General features: G+C 46.4%; 1 protein-coding gene across 1 annotated transcript in view; it reads left to right on the top strand.

Moving 5' to 3' along the window:
- Csmd2 (CUB and Sushi multiple domains 2) overlaps positions 1-20,516 on the top strand; it is a 535,187-nt gene that overhangs the window by 446,774 nt on the left and 67,897 nt on the right. The window contains exons 34-44 of the mRNA XM_070008973.1: positions 134-337; positions 790-914; positions 1,579-1,675; positions 3,145-3,249; positions 7,534-7,652; positions 8,188-8,257; positions 9,979-10,095; positions 13,289-13,498; positions 16,080-16,268; positions 19,159-19,336; positions 20,335-20,480. Of these exons, the coding sequence (XP_069865074.1) occupies positions 134-337; positions 790-914; positions 1,579-1,675; positions 3,145-3,249; positions 7,534-7,652; positions 8,188-8,257; positions 9,979-10,095; positions 13,289-13,498; positions 16,080-16,268; positions 19,159-19,336; positions 20,335-20,480 (1,560 nt within the window). The remainder of the gene's footprint in view (positions 1-133; positions 338-789; positions 915-1,578; positions 1,676-3,144; positions 3,250-7,533; positions 7,653-8,187; positions 8,258-9,978; positions 10,096-13,288; positions 13,499-16,079; positions 16,269-19,158; positions 19,337-20,334; positions 20,481-20,516) is intronic.

The raw sequence follows: 20,516 nt of genomic DNA, 5'->3' as shown, positions 1-20,516 counted from the left end.
CACTCCTACCCTAGAGAAAGTGCTCTGTGTTCCCAGGGGGCTGGGACTGCCTTTGTATCAGTCCTGTCCTGTGTATCCCTGGGCCAGTTTTTCCAGGGATGAGGCCTGCTCTCAGTGCCCTTGTCCTCCGCAGCGGTGCCCCGAACCAGTGCCACACAATGCAGCTCAGTGCCGGAACCCCGCTATGGCAAAAGGCTGGGCAGTGATTTCTCCGTGGGGGCCATCGTTCGTTTCGAATGCAACTCCGGCTATGCCCTGCAGGGGTCCCCAGAAATTGAGTGCCTCCCTGTGCCTGGGGCATTGGCCCAGTGGAATGTCTCAGCACCAACTTGTGTGGGTGAGAACCTGGACTACCAGGACTGAGGAAGGGAGGGAAGGGAAGGAGGGAGGGAGAGAAGGAGCGAGGGAGTGATAGAGGGCTGCAAGCAGGAGAAACAACCAGTCAGCACAAATGGCCCCAAGTACATAGCAGCTATTCCCAGCCCATGATGCCCCTTTAAAACCAAATTGCTCATCCATCCTGTGGGTGGGTGTGAAGACAACCAAATGTGGTGGAGATCGGGGGGGAGTGCACATTACAGGAGGAACTGGGGTCCAGATCCCTGAGGGATGATTGATTGCACAAGTCACAGAGGAGTCCAAGAACAGAAGGTAGGGGCCCTACGTGGAGAAGCCAACATAAGGTGGAGTCACAGCAGTGGCTAGGGGGAAGAATCTGAAAAGGCTTTTGTGAAGAAACCATAAAGACGTACAGGAGGAGCCTCTGACCACAGCTGTGTTTCCTCCCAGTGCCCTGTGGCGGCAACCTCACAGAGCGCAGGGGCACCATCCTCTCCCCTGGTTTCCCAGAGACCTACCTCAACAGCCTCAACTGTGTATGGAAGATCATGGTGCCAGAAGGAGCTGGCATCCAGGTAGGAGCAAAGAGTCACCTCGGGCAAATGCTAGCTGTTGGTTGAACCCTGAGCCAGGAAGAGACACTCCAGCCCTGTCTCTGCACCTATGGCTAAGATGTGGACCACCAGGAACTCACCTGGGGCAACACATAGGCAGCCTGGGTTGTAGAAGCTCAACTCTGGCAGGGGACTCGGGGGGGCATGCAAAACCGGCACTCAGGGGTAAAAGCTAAATGCAGGGAGGTTCAGAAAAGAACCCAGGGCCTGCCAGCCCAACAGAGAGCAAGCGGGACTTGAGCTAGACACACCTGACCTGTGTGGAGTGGGTTACTGGCTCCTTGCTGCAACATATCTCACATAGTTGAGCCAGAGAAGTAAAGAAACCCAAAGATTACTCCAGAGGTGAAGAGAAGGCCAGCTGGACTGAAGCATATCCACTTCCTGGAGTGTCAGGTCCCCATTCTCTACCTTGAAAAATATTCCACTGTCTTATGATGATTTATTTCACATCTGTCTTTATCCCTAGACTCCCTACCCTCCACAAGGAGGGTAGAGTCTGCATCTAATTTAATGGGAGAATCTATCTGGATGGATATTGGGGCTCCAAGTTGGTGCTCAATATGTTAAATAAACAATGAAGGGAGGGAGGAACTCCAACCATTCAATACATCTCCCTTCCCAGATCCAGGTCATCAGTTTTGTCACAGAGCAGAACTGGGACTCCCTGGAAGTGTTCGATGGTGCAGACAACACTGTAACGATGCTTGGAAGCTTCTCAGGTAAGCGGGCTTCAATGTGATGGATCAGACCATCATCACCATCATCACCACCATCATCATTATCAAGATGTCATTTATATGCCATAAATTCATCTCTTTTGGGGGGGGGGTTGTTGTAGGGCTTGAACTCTAGGCCTGGGCACTGTGCCTGAGCTCTTCAGCTCAAGGCAAGCACTCTCCCACTTGAGCTGCAGAGCCACTTCCAGTTTTCTGGTGGTTAATTGGAGATTAGAGTCTCACGGACTTTCCCTGCCTGAGCTGGCTTTGAACCATGATTGTCAGATCTCAGCCTCCTGTGTAGCTAGGATTACAGGCATGAGCCACCAGCACCCAGCTAAATTCATCATTTTTAAGTGTGCACTTCAGTGGTTTTTTAGTTTGTCCATAAGATTACTACCGACCAGTTGCAGAACTTTTTTTTTACTACTTTGAAAAGAAATCAAGTGCCTGAAATCTTAGCTACTCAGAAGGCTGAGATGTGAAGATCATGATTCAGAGTCAGTCTGAGCTGCCATATGAGCCAGACTTCCATTTTGGATTCTTTTTAACCACTTGAGGTATGGCTCAAGTGGCAGATCACCAGCCTTAACCAAAAACAGCCAAGTGAGATCATGAGGCCCTGAGTTCAAGCCCTAGTGCCATCACACACACACACACACACACACACACACACAGAAACCAAGTACCTGTTTTCACTCACTGTCCCTCCCTATACTTGCCTAATTTTGTATGTCTAGTTTTTTTCATTTGATGTCCCATCTTAAGAGTTCACCAAATAGTAGTTTGGATAGTACATATTTTGTTTATCCAATCATCTATTGAGCATTTGGATTGCTTCCAGTTTGAGGCTATTATGATGAAAGCTAGTATAAGCAGTTATGTACAAGTATTTGTGTAGCATCTGTTGTCAGTTCTCTTGGATATATATCTAGAAATTGAAGTACCATATGATCACTGTTTAACTTTTTTAAGAACCACCAAACTGTTTTCCAAAGTGACTGTGCCATTGCCCATTCAGTGATGGGCTTCCGCCTGACTGTGGTGTTTTGCTCAGTGGCCAAACCAATCATCTGATTCTGCTAGTCCCATACTCCATATTGCTGAGATATAAACAGGAGTCATGTAGTCCCAAACAAACTGTCTACACTACTGGGTTACCCAGATGATTATGTCAGTACCATTTGGAAGATGGCTGCAAGTGAACCAAACTCACAGACTCCCTGAGAAGCTCATCCTCTGGCTGGCAAAAGGCTATGGCACTGTTCATCTTTCAGGGAACAGTTTGGATTCTCCACTACCTTGGTCATTGGAGTCCCTAAAGCGTGCTCATTTGTCATTTAGTGAGGTTGATAACTTGGGGCACTTGAGGACCTTGGGAAAGAATGTTAGTAAGCATCAGAAGCAAGAAGAATGGGGAGAAGCTGGGGGCCAGAGCTCACTCCTAAACAACCTCTGGTTTCTTTGCCCAGGAACAACCGTGCCTGCCCTCCTGAACAGTACCTCCAACCAGCTCTACCTTCACTTCTACTCGGACATCAGTGTATCTGCTGCAGGGTTCCACTTGGAGTACAAAAGTGAGAATGTGGGTCTTGGCGGCAGGCAGGGTTCTGGGAGGGAATAGATGGCCACTGCTGCCCACCCCGAGCAGGGCTATAGTCATCTGTGTATTCTCCATCCCACTCAACCCAGAGGAAGATGGTAAGGTTTAGAGTCGGTCTGAAAACCCCTCCAGCCTAGATAGCCAGCAAGTATGGGATATCCAGGTCCTCCCAGTGTTCTCCCTTTGTGTACACTTTAGAAACAGGAAAGGGCTTGGTCATTGGCCTCAGCCCCAGGATATAATTTGGATTGTATGAAAATGGGGTTGGTCTCTCCCGCGAATCTTCTAAACTAGCCCTTCAGATCCCTGATTCGGTGATGCAGTTGTCTTCAGAGTCCTTCTCTCATTTGGTGACTACATTCCTCTTCTACAAGATTCTTTCCTCCAGTCTCAGAGCTGTACTTCCTAATTTCCTGCCTCCAAGAGGCCATGACTAAACAGAAAGATGTTTAGATGTACATCTTCTGGGGCATAAAGAGGTTTCCAAGGATACTGCCTCCACTGTGTGACTACTTGCCCTGCAGCCCTCTCCTTTAGGGGGTGGGGGGTAGAAAGGTGTAGGCGGGCAGCAACATCATGTCACAGGTCCTTGGGTTTTGCTCTGATTGATAGGATAGAGATGAGTCCATCCCTCCAAATCTACCAGAGAGAAATAGACATACCAAGAGCCATATCACAATATCATAGCTACTTTTGCAGAAGTTTTAGGTGACAGAGCAATGATTCAAAGTAAAGGATGATGACTTTTATCTGGGGCAGGTAGAGAAACAAATATCATGAAGGGCCAATAATTTCCTACAATGTTCGATGTCGTGTTAGACACTCAAAGTGCAAAGATGAATCAGACCTGCCATCACAAGCACAACACCTGGGAGGAGAGATGGGCACAGAAACAGTTATGTTAGTGAAAACATGGTATGCTAAAGAAATTGAGAAGCAGGAAGCCACACCTAGCCAGTTACAGCCTTGCAGCAGGGGAGGCCTGAGTTAGGATTGGAATGGGAAGCAAGGACAAGGAACGCCAAGTTGGCTCAATCACCTGTGACAACATGATTGTGCAGACAGAAGGCTCAAAGGTGCCAGAGGCCAAAGGGAGTCCCACTGGTTGTCATATAGATGGCCATCTGGGTCTTCTAAAAGAAGGAACTTTATCCAGATGGGGAAGACCAAATGGTTTCCAGAATGTTCATCACCTAAAAAACTGAACTGTGTACTTGGTAGGACATACTTAGAACATCTTGAAGCAAAATCCCTGAGGAGTGGAAGGTAGCACAGATCCTCAGAGACCTTCTCTCCCACGGATGTCTAGGGTTTCAGTACCTGCTGGAGTGAAATAACCCCACATTTCTTGAATAATTCACATTTTCCCTTATATTCTCTCTTCTCTTGGTTCTCTCCAGATTTGTTTCCTTATCCAGTACTTTAACTTGAGTCCTTAAGTGTTCTATAGAACCATTGTTTGTTCATTCTTCTTCCAAAGTTATCCTCCTTCCTTAAATCTCCTTATTCTTCTAGTGCTTTATTCCCAGGAACAACTCACTCCTTCCCTGTTTTCCTTGTCCATGGGAGCTGGTGGAGTTCATGTCCTGTCCACTTGTCCTCTGCCCTGAGTCACTGCTGTTCCAGTCCACCTACCCTCACCAGCAACAGAGCTGGGGAAAAGAGTGGGCCCTTGGGGGTATTTGGAGGCTGGAGTTACAAGACTCTGTGGTTATGTTTTATTGATAATCTACAGAGGGTTCAGAAGATGGGAAAGCCTATTGTTGTAGAGGTCCATTAACCCCTGAAAGAATGCAGTGAAGTCACATATGCTACTGTGATTCATATTTAATTTTTATTTAATTGAAATTGAAATGGAGCAATAACCTCTAGAAGTAATAAATTATATATGATATTAAATAATTTTCCTTCATTGCAAGCAAGGCTTAAATAAATAAAACCAAGCTGCACAGAATAAGAGAAAGTAACATGGGCTTTTGTCACTCTGCCCCAATTTTCTCCCTTTGGCTTCCTCTTCCTCCTTATTCTACTTTTCCTACCACTACACTCTTGTTCCCTCTCTCTCTCCTTCTCCATTATTCTCCCTCCCCCTCCGTCTGTCTACCATATTTCTAGTGATAGTTATCACATAACAAGGTTATGCCTACCCAACTAAATATGGAGGTTTGTTTGCCAAGAAAAAGACCAGAAGAGAGAAAAGACTAAGTACTTCAGATTTGACCTGATGATGGCTTTAATCCTGATCTCAGGATCTTTTGTCTTAGCTACTGAGGTTTTAGACATAGACCCTAACAGGCTTAATTCCCAAGTATCATATTCACATCTTAATTCCCAAAATTCATATTCACAAAACCTGTCTGGAGAGGTTGAGAGGCAATTTCTGGAATGATAGCAATGCCTACAATTTCAGTAGGGTTTGGGTTATACAAGTGAAAGCCTCACCACATGGACATGTATAATTTATTATTTCATTCTGTATAAATAAAAATACATTACTGAGTCTTGTTTCTGAATATGGCATCCCAACTGGTCAGATATTGCACAAGAAGGTGGACTGGTGGTGGATGGCCAGTTCTTTCTTGTATGTTTTTCCCATGAGTGCCTATCCCCTTGCAGGTGCTGGGCATACATGGACTTCCCATGGAGCCAGTATCCCTCAAGAGACCCACTGGAAGGCAGAGTGTGCCCCTTCCTGGGGTCCTGCAGATACTCAGCTCAGAGCCAGTCACACAGATGGTTGACTCCTCCACCCTCCTCTCCTGCTGCCCCTAGTACAGAAGTACACTTGGGAGTTGGTAGACAAGTCGGGGTTTGGCCACAATACTTGCTTTCTCTTATGCCTTCTGGCCTTTGCTCCTGGAAAAGTGGACACTACGTACAGTCCACCAACACAGAGAGATTCAGTTCATGCGTCTTAAGTGTACACACATATAGATGAGCTCCCATGGGGCTGAGCCTGAAGAGCAGCACAAGGCCCCATCCAGGAGACACTGTATTTCTGTTTGCTGTGGAAATCATCAGGGTGAAGGAGACTTCAGGAAGGGAGGCAGGGAGAGTGGGGAATAGGGTAAGGCATGAGCTACTGTGGCCTTAGTATTTGGCCTCCTTGTTGGCAGACCTGGAGTCAGATTGATCTGGGCATGAAATTCTGCTCTGTGCTCAATAGTACATGGCCTGTGTCCTCGGTCCTCACCTATGGTGCTTTAAGGGACCAATTTGAGGCATGTGACCCACTACCTATACCTTGCTAAAGGGACATACTCAGTGGCTGCTGTTTCTTCAAAGATGATATGAGCAGCAGTGAGGGGCAGGGTAGAAAAGGAGGAAGAAAAAGAGGAGGAGGAAATTAGGGTAGATGCAGTAGCAAGGCAGTGTGCACAATGCCAAGGATGTAACAAGGACTGGATGAATTTGGAAAGTCAAGAAGTAAGAGTACAGGAGAACTTGAGAACTCATGGAGGTGATTTTGAAAAGAGATACGAACAAGCTAGTAAAGGTCCTTGGATTCTGAGTGGCAGACCACAGGAGCCCACACTACTAAGCAAGGAAGGCCACAATTGAAGGAGATTTTAAGAGATGTCTGTTGCCTGTGAGGGTAGATGGACAAGAATAGCAGTGGCTTAGGGCAGAGGACAACAGGAATCTGGCCTAGGTTTGACAGTAAGGACCAGCACTGAACATGGGAAGTGAAGTATCAGTGAAGATCCAACCATATCCCTCCTGGGATGGAGCTGGCCTGCACTTGAGAACAGCAGGAAGAAAGACAACAAGGGGTCTTATCCATTGGCAAACTCATCCCAGGATATTCTGTCCCAGAGAGGGAGACTTGAAATGAGACCTGGGCATCATGGAGGTGTCCAACCTGTATCTATTCATTACCCTTAGCCTTCCTATAGCGAGCCCCCCCCCCCGCTCCTTCCAGGATCTAAGCCAACAGGAGCTGTCTCCTTAGAGCAAGGAAGAGGAAAGGAAGTTGGGAGCCAGTGGCAGAGTGACATGTAAAGAACTCTGTCTGAGCCCATAGATGGGCAGGGCACTCTGTCTCCATGGTAATGTACCACTACATCAGGAAGTTTGGGACTGATAACCTTGGTCATGCACACACATTTCTTGTGTGGGCTGTGAGGTAAAAAGGTTGGGAAGTGCTGGCCTGACTGTTCTCCTGCGCTCTCCTCAATGAGGAGTATCCTCAGCTTCCAGCCACCTTGACCTTCCAGGCTTGTCTATTCTCCTCATGTTCTTTCTTTGTCTTGTCCAGCGGTGGGCCTGAGCAGTTGTCCTGAACCAGCTGTGCCCAGTAATGGGGTGAAGACTGGTGAACGCTACTTGGTGAATGATGTGGTCTCTTTCCAGTGTGAGCCAGGATATGCTCTCCAGGTACCACCGCCCCTCTGCCAAAACCCCAGGATGGGAATCAGGTGCCTGTCCTCCTCCCCTGAGAGATGATTGTCCTGCCTTGCATGACCAGCAGAGCTGCAGTCACCAAGGAATAGGAGTAGCCCTCAGTTCCCCTGAGGACCATTAGTCCCTCCTGGAGCTGTTCATGCAGAAGACAAACTAAGCTAGGTTTAACAATCTAGCATGATCCAGCTCCACATATGTTCCTGCAAAGTTGAGTTGGATTGGACTTTAGGAAATTTTAATTTTCCTTTGAAGGCCGCAAGGGAATTTAGTAATTAAAGGACTCTCACCAGCAAACCTTTAGTAATGAGAATTCTTTAGAGGAATGGTTGTTAATAATTGTCCTTCTTCAAAATCTCTTTCCCTCTGCATTACCTCAAATTCTACAGTGGATCTGTATCTCTTTATAGGTCTTGTTCCTTAACACAAGCCCCCAGAACAAGCCCTCATTCTGAGTTACACTTAATGTACATGAGAGCCCCTAGCTCACCCTTGTTTCCGATACCTACAGGGCCACGCCCACATCTCCTGCATGCCTGGAACAGTACGGCGATGGAACTACCCTCCTCCACTCTGTATTGGTAAGAGAGCCTAAACTTCTCAGCCCATGCAAATGCATGAGTTCAGAGGCATGTTGTAGAGTTCAAGTTCAAGTCAGAAGAAAGTTTGATGTTTAATGTTCCAAGTCGGTAGTTTGAGACAGATCATTTGTCTCTCATATTCAAAACCATCATGATTTGGAAAGCTCTACCCAACAAATGAAAAAATTATAGGAGCTTTGCCCACTTGAAAACTTTAGGATAACCAACCAGGCCTCACATGGTATTTCTAAACACGTGGGACACAGCCTACTTGTGGGACAGACAGATCCACCAAGAATGCCAAGGACTTTATGTGAGAGACAAAAGTTTGGTTTGATTTCATTGCTTACCCTAATTGGAGACTTTTGGTCAGGTCAAACAAGGAGAAAACAAATATGTATCATCTATCTGTGCCAGGCCTGGTGTTTCCCCTCTTGATGGATTGATTATTCTACTGGACAGAGTCAGAAATAGATAGCTAAGATGCCCCGTTGACTATAAGGTACCACCCCTCGAGGCTGACATTGGGGTAAGAGATGAAGAGATTCAAGAAAGTATCACATAAATACATACATACATGCATACATACATGCATACATACATACATACATACATACATACATACATACATACATACATACATACATACATAAATGTGTCACTTGAGCATAAGGGTGCAAAATCAGGTCAGAAATGTTCTAGACAGCTCTGGGCAAGGCTCTCGTCCCTAGTACATGTTACAAAGACCTGGCCAAGGAAACCATGTTAACAGCTGCTGTCATTGGTTGAGCATTTACTGCATACACCTGCCCTGTTCCAGGTAAAGCCCAGGGCTTTCCCTGTTCCTGCAACCACAGCACTGTGGTTGGCTGTACCTTGCAGCTGGGAGAAATTAAGTTAAGGAGTTTAGAATTTGCCTATAGCCCCACAGGAAGTAACCCAGATGGTCACAATGTTCTAGTCTGATGTACTTACCGCCATCCCTGAAGAAATGTTTGCCCTCCTGCCATTCCCTGGGCCCATTTTCTGCTCACAGGGTCTTTACTGATAAAATGGGACTTGATGTCATCAGCTGACTAGCTGCCATGGAGCCTAGCCCTGTGTTCTCAGACAGAGGGCCCCCAGATCCTCCCAACGTTGTTGGCTGACACTCATACAGTCTCCTGGTTGGCTCCCATTGGATGATCTCATTTCTGAAGGAAGGTTCCTGGTGAGCCCAAACTGCCCACCACTCTGCCCTGTGGAACAGACATCTGGATCTTATTTCTGATACCAAATTAAAGAGATATTTTTGGAAAGAGCATGGTGCCTGCTACAGACACCAAGAGTGCCAATCCTCTCCTTCCTTTGTCCTTTGCTGAAGTCCTGGAAGCATTGACTGGGCAGGGAAGATAGTATTGACCAGTAGTGATCAGACTGCTCTTGGAACAGAGCTGTCCATGCTAAGGGCCTTGACCTGGGAAGGGTCTACTCAAGGTGGAAAGTTCATAACTTGTGGATTCCTAGGTACCTTAGGTATGCTTCCCTCCTCGATTCATATTCCTAATTTGGCCATTGTGTGACAGTTTTTAGAGAGATTCTTAAATTTCCCAGAGGTGTTTATGACTCAGGAAAAGTTTAATGCTAATGCCCTGGGGGGAGGAAGGGCGGTGTCTAAACATTATCCTGACCCCAGATTCTCCTTAATATTCTTCTAATCTCATCACGTCTCATTGTCATAGCACAGTGTGGGGGAGCTGTGGAAGAGATGGAGGGGGTGATCCTGAGTCCCGGCTTTCCAGGCAACTACCCCAGTAATATGGACTGCTCATGGAAGATCGCACTGCCAGTGGGCTTTGGTAAGACCTCCAGCCCCCTCAGGAGACAAGCAATAGCCATCTTCCTAACCTCAGTATCACCTCAGTCAAATCCATTTAGCATTCTGCTTCTCCATTCCTCATTTGGTGACATCTGTGCAGTCCTGAGATCAATTGAGAATGGCAGAGATGAAAGTATAAGGGGAAAGAAAAACTCTTAAGCGTTGCCATTATTATCATTTGAGTAGTGAACCAAAATCCAGAAATGTGGAATAGGAAATTACCCAGGGATGTTTTTAAAAAAAGGAAAAATAAATCTATTTTACCGAGACTGGACCTCAAGTTGTGCTTTTAACTCCCCATCCGATTTATCATCCTAATTAAATTGAGCCAAGGTCAATATGAAATTGAGTTTGCATTCTTCAAAGGCACATTCTACTGGTCTAGAGATTTGGAAAGGTTTTGGAGATGAAGGAGGTTGAAATGAAGTATACTTCATGTGGGTGGGTTGGATATGGAAGACATTAATTTAGGTACAAAATATAATTGCTGGTGATTCCTGTATGGTGCTCTGGGAATGTAATTTATCACCATATAACTGGTGTTGCAGGGTACAGGGTTTGAGCTGATAGGGAACCAATGGGCTTTATACAGGAGTCGTTTTATTCATCATTGCTCCGCCCTTGAGACACAAATGTCCCGTAGGGTTTACTCCTTTGAAACATGTTATAAAGTGTATATTAATTGAACACAATGATGGATATCCTTGTGATATTTCATACATGTGCGTATATTGTACTTTGATCATAATCTCCCCCGGGATCATTTCTAAGTCCCCTCCCTCCTCCCAAGAGAGGTTGTTCTTGCATATATCTGGGTCCTCCCGGTATGGGAGCCTCAGAAATGGGATTTTTCCCCATCTTTTTGGTTATTCTTCAGCACAGAATGTGCCTCCAGATTAGAAAAAGCCTTCTAACTGGACTGGAGGAGGGGATGGGTCAGTCGCCCTCCAAAAACTGGAGTCTTCTACCCATACTACCTCCTTCTGGAGGAAACGGGTCACAAAATGACCAGTAACCGTGGGAGACTCCAGATTTTGAGAAGTTGAGGAAGGAGCCCATTTTGCTTTTATAATTCACGGTTAGGGGTGGACAAACCTCATATAACAGAGGGCCAAAGTTTAAATGGGAAGGCTGTTTCCTGTGAGTCCGTATTTCTAAGCCACCAGAACTCTCTTAAGTCCTGGGTGTTTATTTAGACTCATCACGTTCAGTCACATACATTGTCCTACTGCTAATACTGCTTCTAACTTGCCTCTGCATGTACATACCTGTGCCACTAGGTGGCAGTCATCATTTCACCAGGATTGGGAGGGTGCTTGCTCCGGGAACACAGCTCCACAGGTGCTGGGTACAAAAGTATCTGTGCAGGAGGTGTAGCTCAAGCGATAGACCGCCTATCTATGCCAAGCAAAATAGTCTGCAGAAAGAGTCTGCCTCTTTATTAGAAGGAGGGTGGTTTGTGTGGTTGGGTAATTCTTACGATGTAATTACTTAATCTGTCGTTAAAATGAATGGAACAGGGCAGGAGATGGAGGATCCTGAGCATTATATGCCAACTCTTTATTCTTTACATAATTAGATATAAAAACAGTTGCATGTATGTGCTCATTCTAGCAAATTAGGAAGTACAGATGCACAGATTTTAAAAGTCAAAATCCATCTCTAATCTCATCATGCAGAAATAATCAGAAATATCTCAGTCCTCCACCATTAAGCTGTGGTGCTCTTGAGGACACTGACCTACTGATCCTGTTTTTCCTAGACCACACCTCCCAGGGCCCTCATGCAGGGCACATGTTCAATAGACACATCAGTAAATGAATGAATGTTCTTCTAAGGTTTATTTAAAACACACACACATACACACACACACACACACACACACACACACACACAAATACTAGAATTGGATCCTATATGCTAGTTTGCAGTCTGCTTTTTCACAGTTAACACTATGTTATGAGCACTTCTTTGTGCTTGGTAAATAGATTTCTTCAGTAACATTTTCCATTGCCATCCAATTTTTAAAAATTGAATCGGTAAACAGTTATTAATGTTTCCATCTCCTTTCTAAAAAGCTTATGTAAATGTGTACATCTTTTTTTTTTTTTTTTTTTTTTTGTCGGTCATGGGGCTTGAACTCTGGGCCTGGGTGCTGTCTCTCAGCTCTTCAGCTCAAGGCGAGCGCTCTACCACTTGAGCTACAGCGCCACTTCCGGTTTTCTGGTGGTTTATTGGAGATAGGAGTCTCACGGTCTCTCCTGCCCGGGCTGGCTTTGAACCGTGATCCTCAGATCTCAGCCTCCTGAGTAGCTAGGATTACAGGCGTGAGCCACCAGCGCCCGGCGCAAATGTGTACATCTTTAAGGGCTTATGTAAGCTAGGCAATGAGGCACGTGACTATAATCCCAGCAAAAAGGGAAGAGGGAGACAGGAGGATCTCTAGCTCAAGACCAGACTGGGGATAGTTAGCAAAACCCTATCTCAAAAGTAAAATTAACACAAAAGGTCCCAGAGCATAACTGAAGTTGTAGAGTACTTGCTTAGCGTGTGTAAGGCCTTGGGTTCAATTCCCCATACCACCAAAAAGGGTTGTTAGATCTTGATTCAACTCCGATGACATCAAAATGTAAATTTCAGTTGGTTTCCCAATGGGACAAGTGAGATAATGTGTAATTCTAAGCCTTAGGTTTCAAAATCCCCTCAAGTGTTCTAGAAAATTGCAGTATTAACAGTCATGTCTTTTTATTAAGAGTCAGGGTTGCTATTTTTCAGTAAAAAGTTTAACTTCAGTGAAACTATCTTTATGTTGCTATTAGACTAGACATATGACTCAAAAATTAAGTCACACATTGACCCTGAACTTCACTTTCAATCAAATAAAGTAGACTCAGGATAGAGCTTGGAAATGATTGGTGCCTGTGCTTTTGAATGAATAACAGACTCTGCTTCTGCTTGAAGACCAAAGAAAGAACTAGACCCGAGTTGGGTCTAGTTTATCCTGGAACCCCTAGTTTATCCACAGTTTATCCTGGAAACCCTGAGTGTGTGGGAAGTCGGGAGCAGGGGGGAGACTCTGAGCTCTGGTAGGACATGCTTTTGTGGGGCAGCTGACTTCACCTGTAACAGACTTGTGCAGCTTTGGGGACTGTCTGCCTCTGTCCTGCTCCCAGGAGCTCACATCCAGTTCCTGAACTTCTCCACGGAGCCCAACCATGACTTCATAGAAATTCGGAATGGCCCCTATGAGACCAGCCGCATGATGGGCAGATTCAGCGGAAGTGAGCTGCCAGGTTCCCTTCTCTCCACATCCCACGAGACCACTGTGTATTTCCACAGCGACCACTCCCAGAACCGGCCAGGATTTAAGCTGGAGTACCAGGGTAAGGTCAGGAGTGTCCCATTGGCTTCCCATGCCTTACCCACCACCATCCGTCTCCCCAGCATTCTATCTTCAAAGGGCTGAGCCGCAGGTGGCAGGCCTGTCTATAGACATACTTTTGGTCCTAGATCTCCCTTCCCCCATTTGTGGACTCCAAAGCACCCAGTGAGGTTCCAAGGATCAAGACCCAGTAAATAGCCAACAGCTTTCCCTGGTCAAGTTGCCCATCTGTATCTACTTGGGCATCTCTGACTATCCAACCCTCCACTTCCCAATGGGCTGAAGAAGCCGAAATTACTGAGGCAGACGCCAGTGGCTCACACCTGTAGTCCTAGCTATTCAGGAGGCCGAGATCTGAGGATCATGGCTCAAAACCAGGCCAGGTAGGAAAGTCTGTGAAACTCTTATTTCCAATTAACCAGCAAAAAACACTGGAAGTGGAGCTATGGCTTAAGTGGCAGAGTGCTGGCCTCAAGTGAAAACACTAAGGGAGAGTGTCCGGGCCCTGAGTTCAAGCCCCAGTACTGGCACATACACACACCAAAAAAAAAAAAAAAAAAAAAAGCTGAACTACTACCATCCATCAGGACCAGTGATTGAGCAAAGCTCCTCCTTGGGCAGGATAGTAACAGACCTAAGAGTGCCCCAAGTCTTGCAGAATGAGATGAGTTTTCTAGTATAAGGCCCAGCCTGCTCACAGAGGCTCTACTTCCAGAAGGACACCCCGAGATAGCAGCCTCTCCCCCACATTTCACTTCTGGCATGCTTTCCCTGAAAGGCTCCATTGCTCTGACTTGGGCTTCCCTGTGTGTGGGGCCATCCATCCTGTGACCATGGGGATAGTGCCCAACCTGCGCGGGTGTACGTGGCAGCCCTGAGTTGGCCTAGCTTCCCCTTTGTCTGCTTCCCTAGTGTATTCGCTGTCTCCCATAGATATCCTACTTTGACAGGAGGTAATGCCCATCTCTCAGGGTTTGTTTCTAGCCTCTCCCCTGCAACTTCTTCCAGAGCTCTGAAATTTGTCTCAGCAACAGAGAGATCCAGACCTCCTCACAGAATGGTTTCTCTTTGTGAAAACCTTCTTTCCACTAGACAATCCACATAAGCAACATCCACTACTCTCATCAAAGCTGCTCTAGCTCTTTTTTTTTTTTTTTGGTGGATTATGGGATGCTAGTAGTGAGGCTTTTTCACTCTAACCACTGGCACTCTAACCACTTGAGCCATGACTATGCTTCCAGCTTTTTGGATGTTTTTGGAGATAAGAGTCTTACAGATTGATCTGCCTTATCTGGCTCCAAACTGTGATGTTTGGAGCTCAGCCTCCTGAATAGCTAGGATGACAGGTGTGAGCCACCAAGTCCCAGCTACTCCAGTTTTTCCACACACACCCTCTTCAGTCTCTTCACCTTCTTGGAGTGTACATAATTTCCATAAAGGCTTTCCTTAGCCTAACATCAGAGCCCCCCTTGGGCATTAAGCTCCTCCACCAAGACTTCATAGCCAAAACCCTCTCCAGGGACAGAACCACATCTCTCCACACGCTCCTCCCCTCCATGACTGCTCAGTTCTTAGCACCCCTAATTACCTCAGTGATTTCTAGAGAAACCTGCCAGACCTCTATAGTATCGAGTGGAAACAGCCACCATCACCAAATAGGCACCTAGGAAATATTAGCTTGGCAGTCATTGCTGTTTATCCTGTTATTATGTGTGATAAATGCATCCACTTCTGTGGAATATTCATGCAGTCTCAGCTGCTCCCATGGAGATTTTCCACTGTGGAAACGGTTCACCTCCTCCCACTGCTGATTCTCCGTGTAAAGTAGGTCCAATTACTACCGTGAAGAATATTCTTGGTCCCATGGACCCAATTAGTAGAAGGCTTTGCTCTGTGGCACATGCTCAGTCAGTCCCTCAGTGACCTCAGCCAATCCCAGGAAAACACCTTGAGTCAGCGCACATATCACCATGGGAGGGGCTTTTGCGCTCTTTGGACAGACTGGTTTGTGTGACAGTCACACATTCTTTCTAGCCACACCAGTCCCTCTGGAAAATGTCTGACTTTGCTGCAGGCTTGGCTTGTTCCCACCAAATTCTTCTTTATAGGTTCTAATTTTGCAAAATTGGAAAGAGTCCACTCACTCTGAGTTTGTGATCTTGTCATTGCTCAATGACACAAGCAGCAGAGACCAGGAAAACACACACACCAACACCTGGCCCCAAATAGGTGCTCAGTGAATAACAGTTCCTCCTAACAAATCATTCCTTGAGCATCCTTTTCCTGTGGCAATGCTAATAAAGGATAATGGTTAGTGTTCTTCCTGTGAGCCAGTACTGTATAGAGCGCCATGATGACACTCCTATACCTCCTCCACCTCCTCCTTACTATAGCCACTTTATAAAACAAAACAGGGGCACAGGGAGGAACTTACCCAAAGCCAACAACAAGTAAATGATCAAGTTCTGTCTGTGTCTAAAATCTAGAGTATCACCAACTGTGGTGACCCTTTCCTAATCTGTCTGGTGGGGAAAAAATACCTGATAGGAATAATGTGACCTTATTCTCTTGATCTTTTCTAGCCTATGAACTTCAAGAGTGCCCAGATCCAGAGCCCTTTGCTAATGGCATAGTGAGAGGGGCTGGCTATAATGTTGGACAATCAGTGACCTTCGAGTGCCTGTCAGGATATCAACTAATAGGCCACCCTGTCCTCACGTGTCAACATGGCACCAATCGGAACTGGGACCATCCCCTGCCCAGGTGTGAAGGTATGTCCCTCCCTTGTCCCTGGTGGGCCTTCCTAGGGTGGTTTGTGATAGAGACAGATTCTGAGCAGCCCCACGTTCTACCTGTCTGCTCCGTGGAATCACTAGTGCTGGAGATCTAGGCAAACTGCATCTATCCTCTTTTTACCTGAGTGTGACCGAGCTTAGTCAGGAAGAAAATCCAGACAACAGAGCACTGAGCAAGCCCTAGGAAGGCCCTGGATGAGATGTAGGCTGTTGCCAAGGGAATGACATAACCAGCCCTTAGAAAAATCCAGGCTGAAGGACTAGATGCTCCCAGTGTATGCTGGGAGGGTCAATCACAGCACCTTTCCAAAGGGAGAAGAGAACGTCACCTCTTCCTAAGATGTCTCGGGCTCCCTTCTTCCACCCTTGTTATACTGTCCCTCCTACAGGTGTCTGAAGAGAGCTAAGTAGCTATCACAGAGAGCTGGAGGTGAAACTTAGATGGGACTTGTTCTTCCTTTGTGAGAAGCAGGTAGAAGATGACCCAGCATCTGTGCTTCCTCTATCCCCAGATATACATCTTGGTTCTGCGTTCTTTCATTTTTTTCACTCAACCAGCCCAGCATTTTGCTGGAGGAGATACTGGAATTTGAAACAAGAACGGCCTGGGAGCCATCATCACCCAGGAGAAAGCTCCCTGGATCTGAGATTAGCTGAACTTTCCATCCCTGCACCACTTGTCTTTCTGAGCTTTGGTTTCTCCCTTAGTAAAATGAGACATTTCATGAGAAGATTACACCAACTGAATGCTCAGTGTTTTCTCTTCATAGAGAAAGAGGCCTTGTTCCCAACACTGAGCTGTCCTGGAGTTATAATATAAGATCATTATTTCTAAAAGTATCAATCCCCAATTAGCTATTCAGATTTCCAGAGCTATCCTGAGCATAGTCAATCATCCTGTGATTGTTCTCTAACCACATGCTATCGGACAACCTTCACTGTGGACCTTGTTGCCTTGATTCCCTTCTGATTCATTGTTTATCTTTTTATGGTGTGTGGGAGAGAGAAAAGAGTTCTTTCTGTCTGCTGTCTGAGCCAGAGGTTCCTCTCCCTCTTGGGAAAGCTTCTTCCCTTAGTGTCTTTGGCACTGTATGTGCTTGCTTTTCCAGCCAGTTTTTATTGTCCTCTCTTCTTTGCCCCTTTATTCTTGCCTGTCTTCTTTCTCTCATCCACTCCCACATCCCATCTTTATCTGCACAGCAATCTACTTTCTGAAGACACCTATATATCCAGTTTATTAATATCTTCACTTATTTCAGAGCACCTAAATCCCAAAAGATTGAAAGTTGAACTTAGTGACTTAGGTGCCTGGGCACTCAGCCCTCAGCCTGGGAACCCTTCCTTTCCCTGATCTCCCAGATTCACTGAGGCTGGCTCTCTATGTCCTAATTATAGTGTGTTTATGTGATACACATGCACAGTAGGAAGTCATATCGTATATTATATGCATCTACCTTTTTCTGTCCTCAGCCTCTACCTTAACCCAAACCACTGCTTAGATGTGGTCTGACTTCATTCTTCACCAAGTTAAGTCACACACAGCTTTTCCATCTTCTGTGCCCACCAGAGAGGCAGGGAGCCTTCCAGACGGACAGCATCTCCTGACACTCCCTGACTTAGAAGCCAGCAAGGCATCCCCTTCTCCTCTGGGGCAAATTCCCAGACTCTTATATAGCACAGCCTGGTGCCTACTTATCTCCATTCAGATGCCATGCTCCATTTTCCCATATGCCGTATTTTTCTTGCCTCTGGTTCTCGGCACCCTCTGTTCCTTCCTCATATGACATTCCTCTGTCCCACCTTGACTACTTAGGCTTACACATATGGAACCAATATGCGCACCTGGGGAGAGAGAATGCACAGCTGCTCCATCATCTTCAACCTGGTTCTACTTAGAGAAGAGAGGTCACTTAGATTTCTCCCATCTAGTGTGAATTCTAGCTGGAATCCTTTTCAGCCATCATGAGTCCAGTTAAATGACTCCTTCAAATGTCCCTGTGACATTCCCTGACAGTGACAGGTGCCATCCTGTGCTGTAGGTGTTCTTGGCTGTGTCCAGGGGGCCGAACTGGGGGATCTTATTTCCCAGGCCTCTTTTGGCACCCAGTAGATAGTCACCATATGTGGAAAGATGGCCTCTGTGAGGACACATCTACATTCATGAGGACCCTGTGCTTTGGGAGATCAGGAAGACAACTAGCAACGATCATTGATTGATTGACTGTTTGATTGATGGCAGTCCTACAGATAAAACTCAGGGCCTCATGCATATTAGGCAAGCATTCCACCACTGAGATAATTTCCCAGCCTCAGGCAGAACATTTGACACATGTCATTTCACTAATTGCCACCACAGTCCCATGAGGGAGAACTTTTAATCCTATTTCACAATCGAAGAAGCATTGACTAAGAGAGTCTCAACTACTTGTTTAAATCCATCAGGTCAATAAGTGCTTTAGCTGTGATTTTAACCCAATCTTAGCCTCATTGCAGAAATCCTCACCAGAAGAGAAACAGGAAAAGGGAGATAGTAATGTCTGAGCTTTTCCAAGCAAAAATACTGCAGCTCCAACCTAACACCCACTCCTCCCATTCCTAGGCAAGGAGAGGGAATAGCTCCTCTGTGTCCTTCCGAAGGGAAAGGGGAGGCTGGGGGTGAGGTGCCTACAGTGATGCCACAGAGTCAGGCCGAGTGTGGTGTGTGAGGCTGGTGGAACAGCCCCTCAATCCCAACTCCTTTCCCCATCCTACCTAGCCTCCTCTTAGGAGGACTTACACTGGAGCTGGGGTTCTGTTAGGAAGTCATCTGAGCTCTCAGGTAGGTGGGGTCTCCAGCACTTACATATTAGTATTCTCTCCTTCACAGTCCCCTGCGGTGGGAACATCAGCTCTCCGAATGGCACCGTGTACTCCCCGGGATACCCCAATCCATACTCCAGCTCCCAAGACTGTGTCTGGCTGATCACTGTGCCCATTGGTCATGGGGTCCACCTCAACCTCAGCCTGCTACAGACAGAGCCCTCTGGAGACTTCATCACTGTCTGGTAGGACCAGGTGCCATAGTAACATCCAATGAAATTACTAACAAGTGTGTGAAGGGGAATAGGCGGACCTCACAGACTTTCCTTAATATTTCCATAGTTCAAACCAACATTCTGCACAGACATAGCCAAGCTGCCTGGACTAATGAAAGAGGCTTAGGTATAGTTGTATGCAGTCCTTTGAGTTACATCCTTCTGAGCCAATGCTGTCCATAAGAGCCCTCTGCACTAATGGAAATGTTCTATGCCCATGCTATCCAATATAGAAGCGCCCAGACACATGCTCCCGAGCACATGGATATGACTAGAGTCACTAAGGAGCTGACTTTTAAATTTAACACCAATGAACTTAAAATATAAAAAGCCATACATGGCTAGTGGCGACTGAACTGAAACAATTCAACACAGATAGGTAGGTAGGTAGGTAGGCAGACAGACAGACAGACAGACAGACAGACAGACAGATATAAATCTATCAATAGATCTTTAGATACATCTAACACTATAGATATCTATAAATAAATCTGTTTCTAGATAGAGCCCAGAAAAATCCTTTCCCCAGAAAAGCAACATGGGTGTGCCTTTTTTGCTTAAGATACAAGGAAATGGGGCTGGACCAAGTGGTAGCAAGAGATGTCCATCTGAGCTCCACAGCCCAGCCCCAGGGCTACCTCAGACTGAGAAGACCTGCAGTAGGACCTGCAGCTCTGCTCCACAGTGCCTGCAACCTCCCAGAACCTACTGGGGACTGGAGGCTGGGCTGATGAAGAAACAGGAGAATGGGGATTTTGTGCAAATGAACTTTATCAATGCCGTCAACTCTGTCTGGAGCCCCAGCAGGGACTTGGAGGGAGTTGACCAGGGCATAGGGGAAAGAGCTTGTGCAAGAAGAGTCACGCACATACACACTCTCCAGGTCTCTCTCAAGGCCACTGTGGGCGCTAGGGGAGCAAGTAGCTGGGATGATTTGTGTCAGGCCAGGACCTTCTTTACTATCCCAGGGATGGACCACAGCAGACGTCTCCACAGCTTGGCGTCTTCACCCGGAGCCTGGCCAAGAAAACCGTGCACAGCTCCACCAACCAGGTCCTGCTCAAGTTCCACCAGGATGCGGCCACAGGAGGGATCTTCGCCATCGCCTTCTCTGGTCAGTACTGAAGTTTAGCCCGGTGGGAGTAGACCT

Source organism: Dipodomys merriami, unplaced genomic scaffold (assembly GCF_024711535.1).
Source record: "Dipodomys merriami isolate MVZ:Mamm:240054 unplaced genomic scaffold, mDipMer1.0.p SCAF_71, whole genome shotgun sequence".
Lineage (NCBI taxonomy): Eukaryota > Metazoa > Chordata > Mammalia > Rodentia > Heteromyidae > Dipodomys > Dipodomys merriami.
Note: the sequence above shows the minus strand (reverse complement) of the source record. Positions and strands in the feature narration are given on the sequence as shown.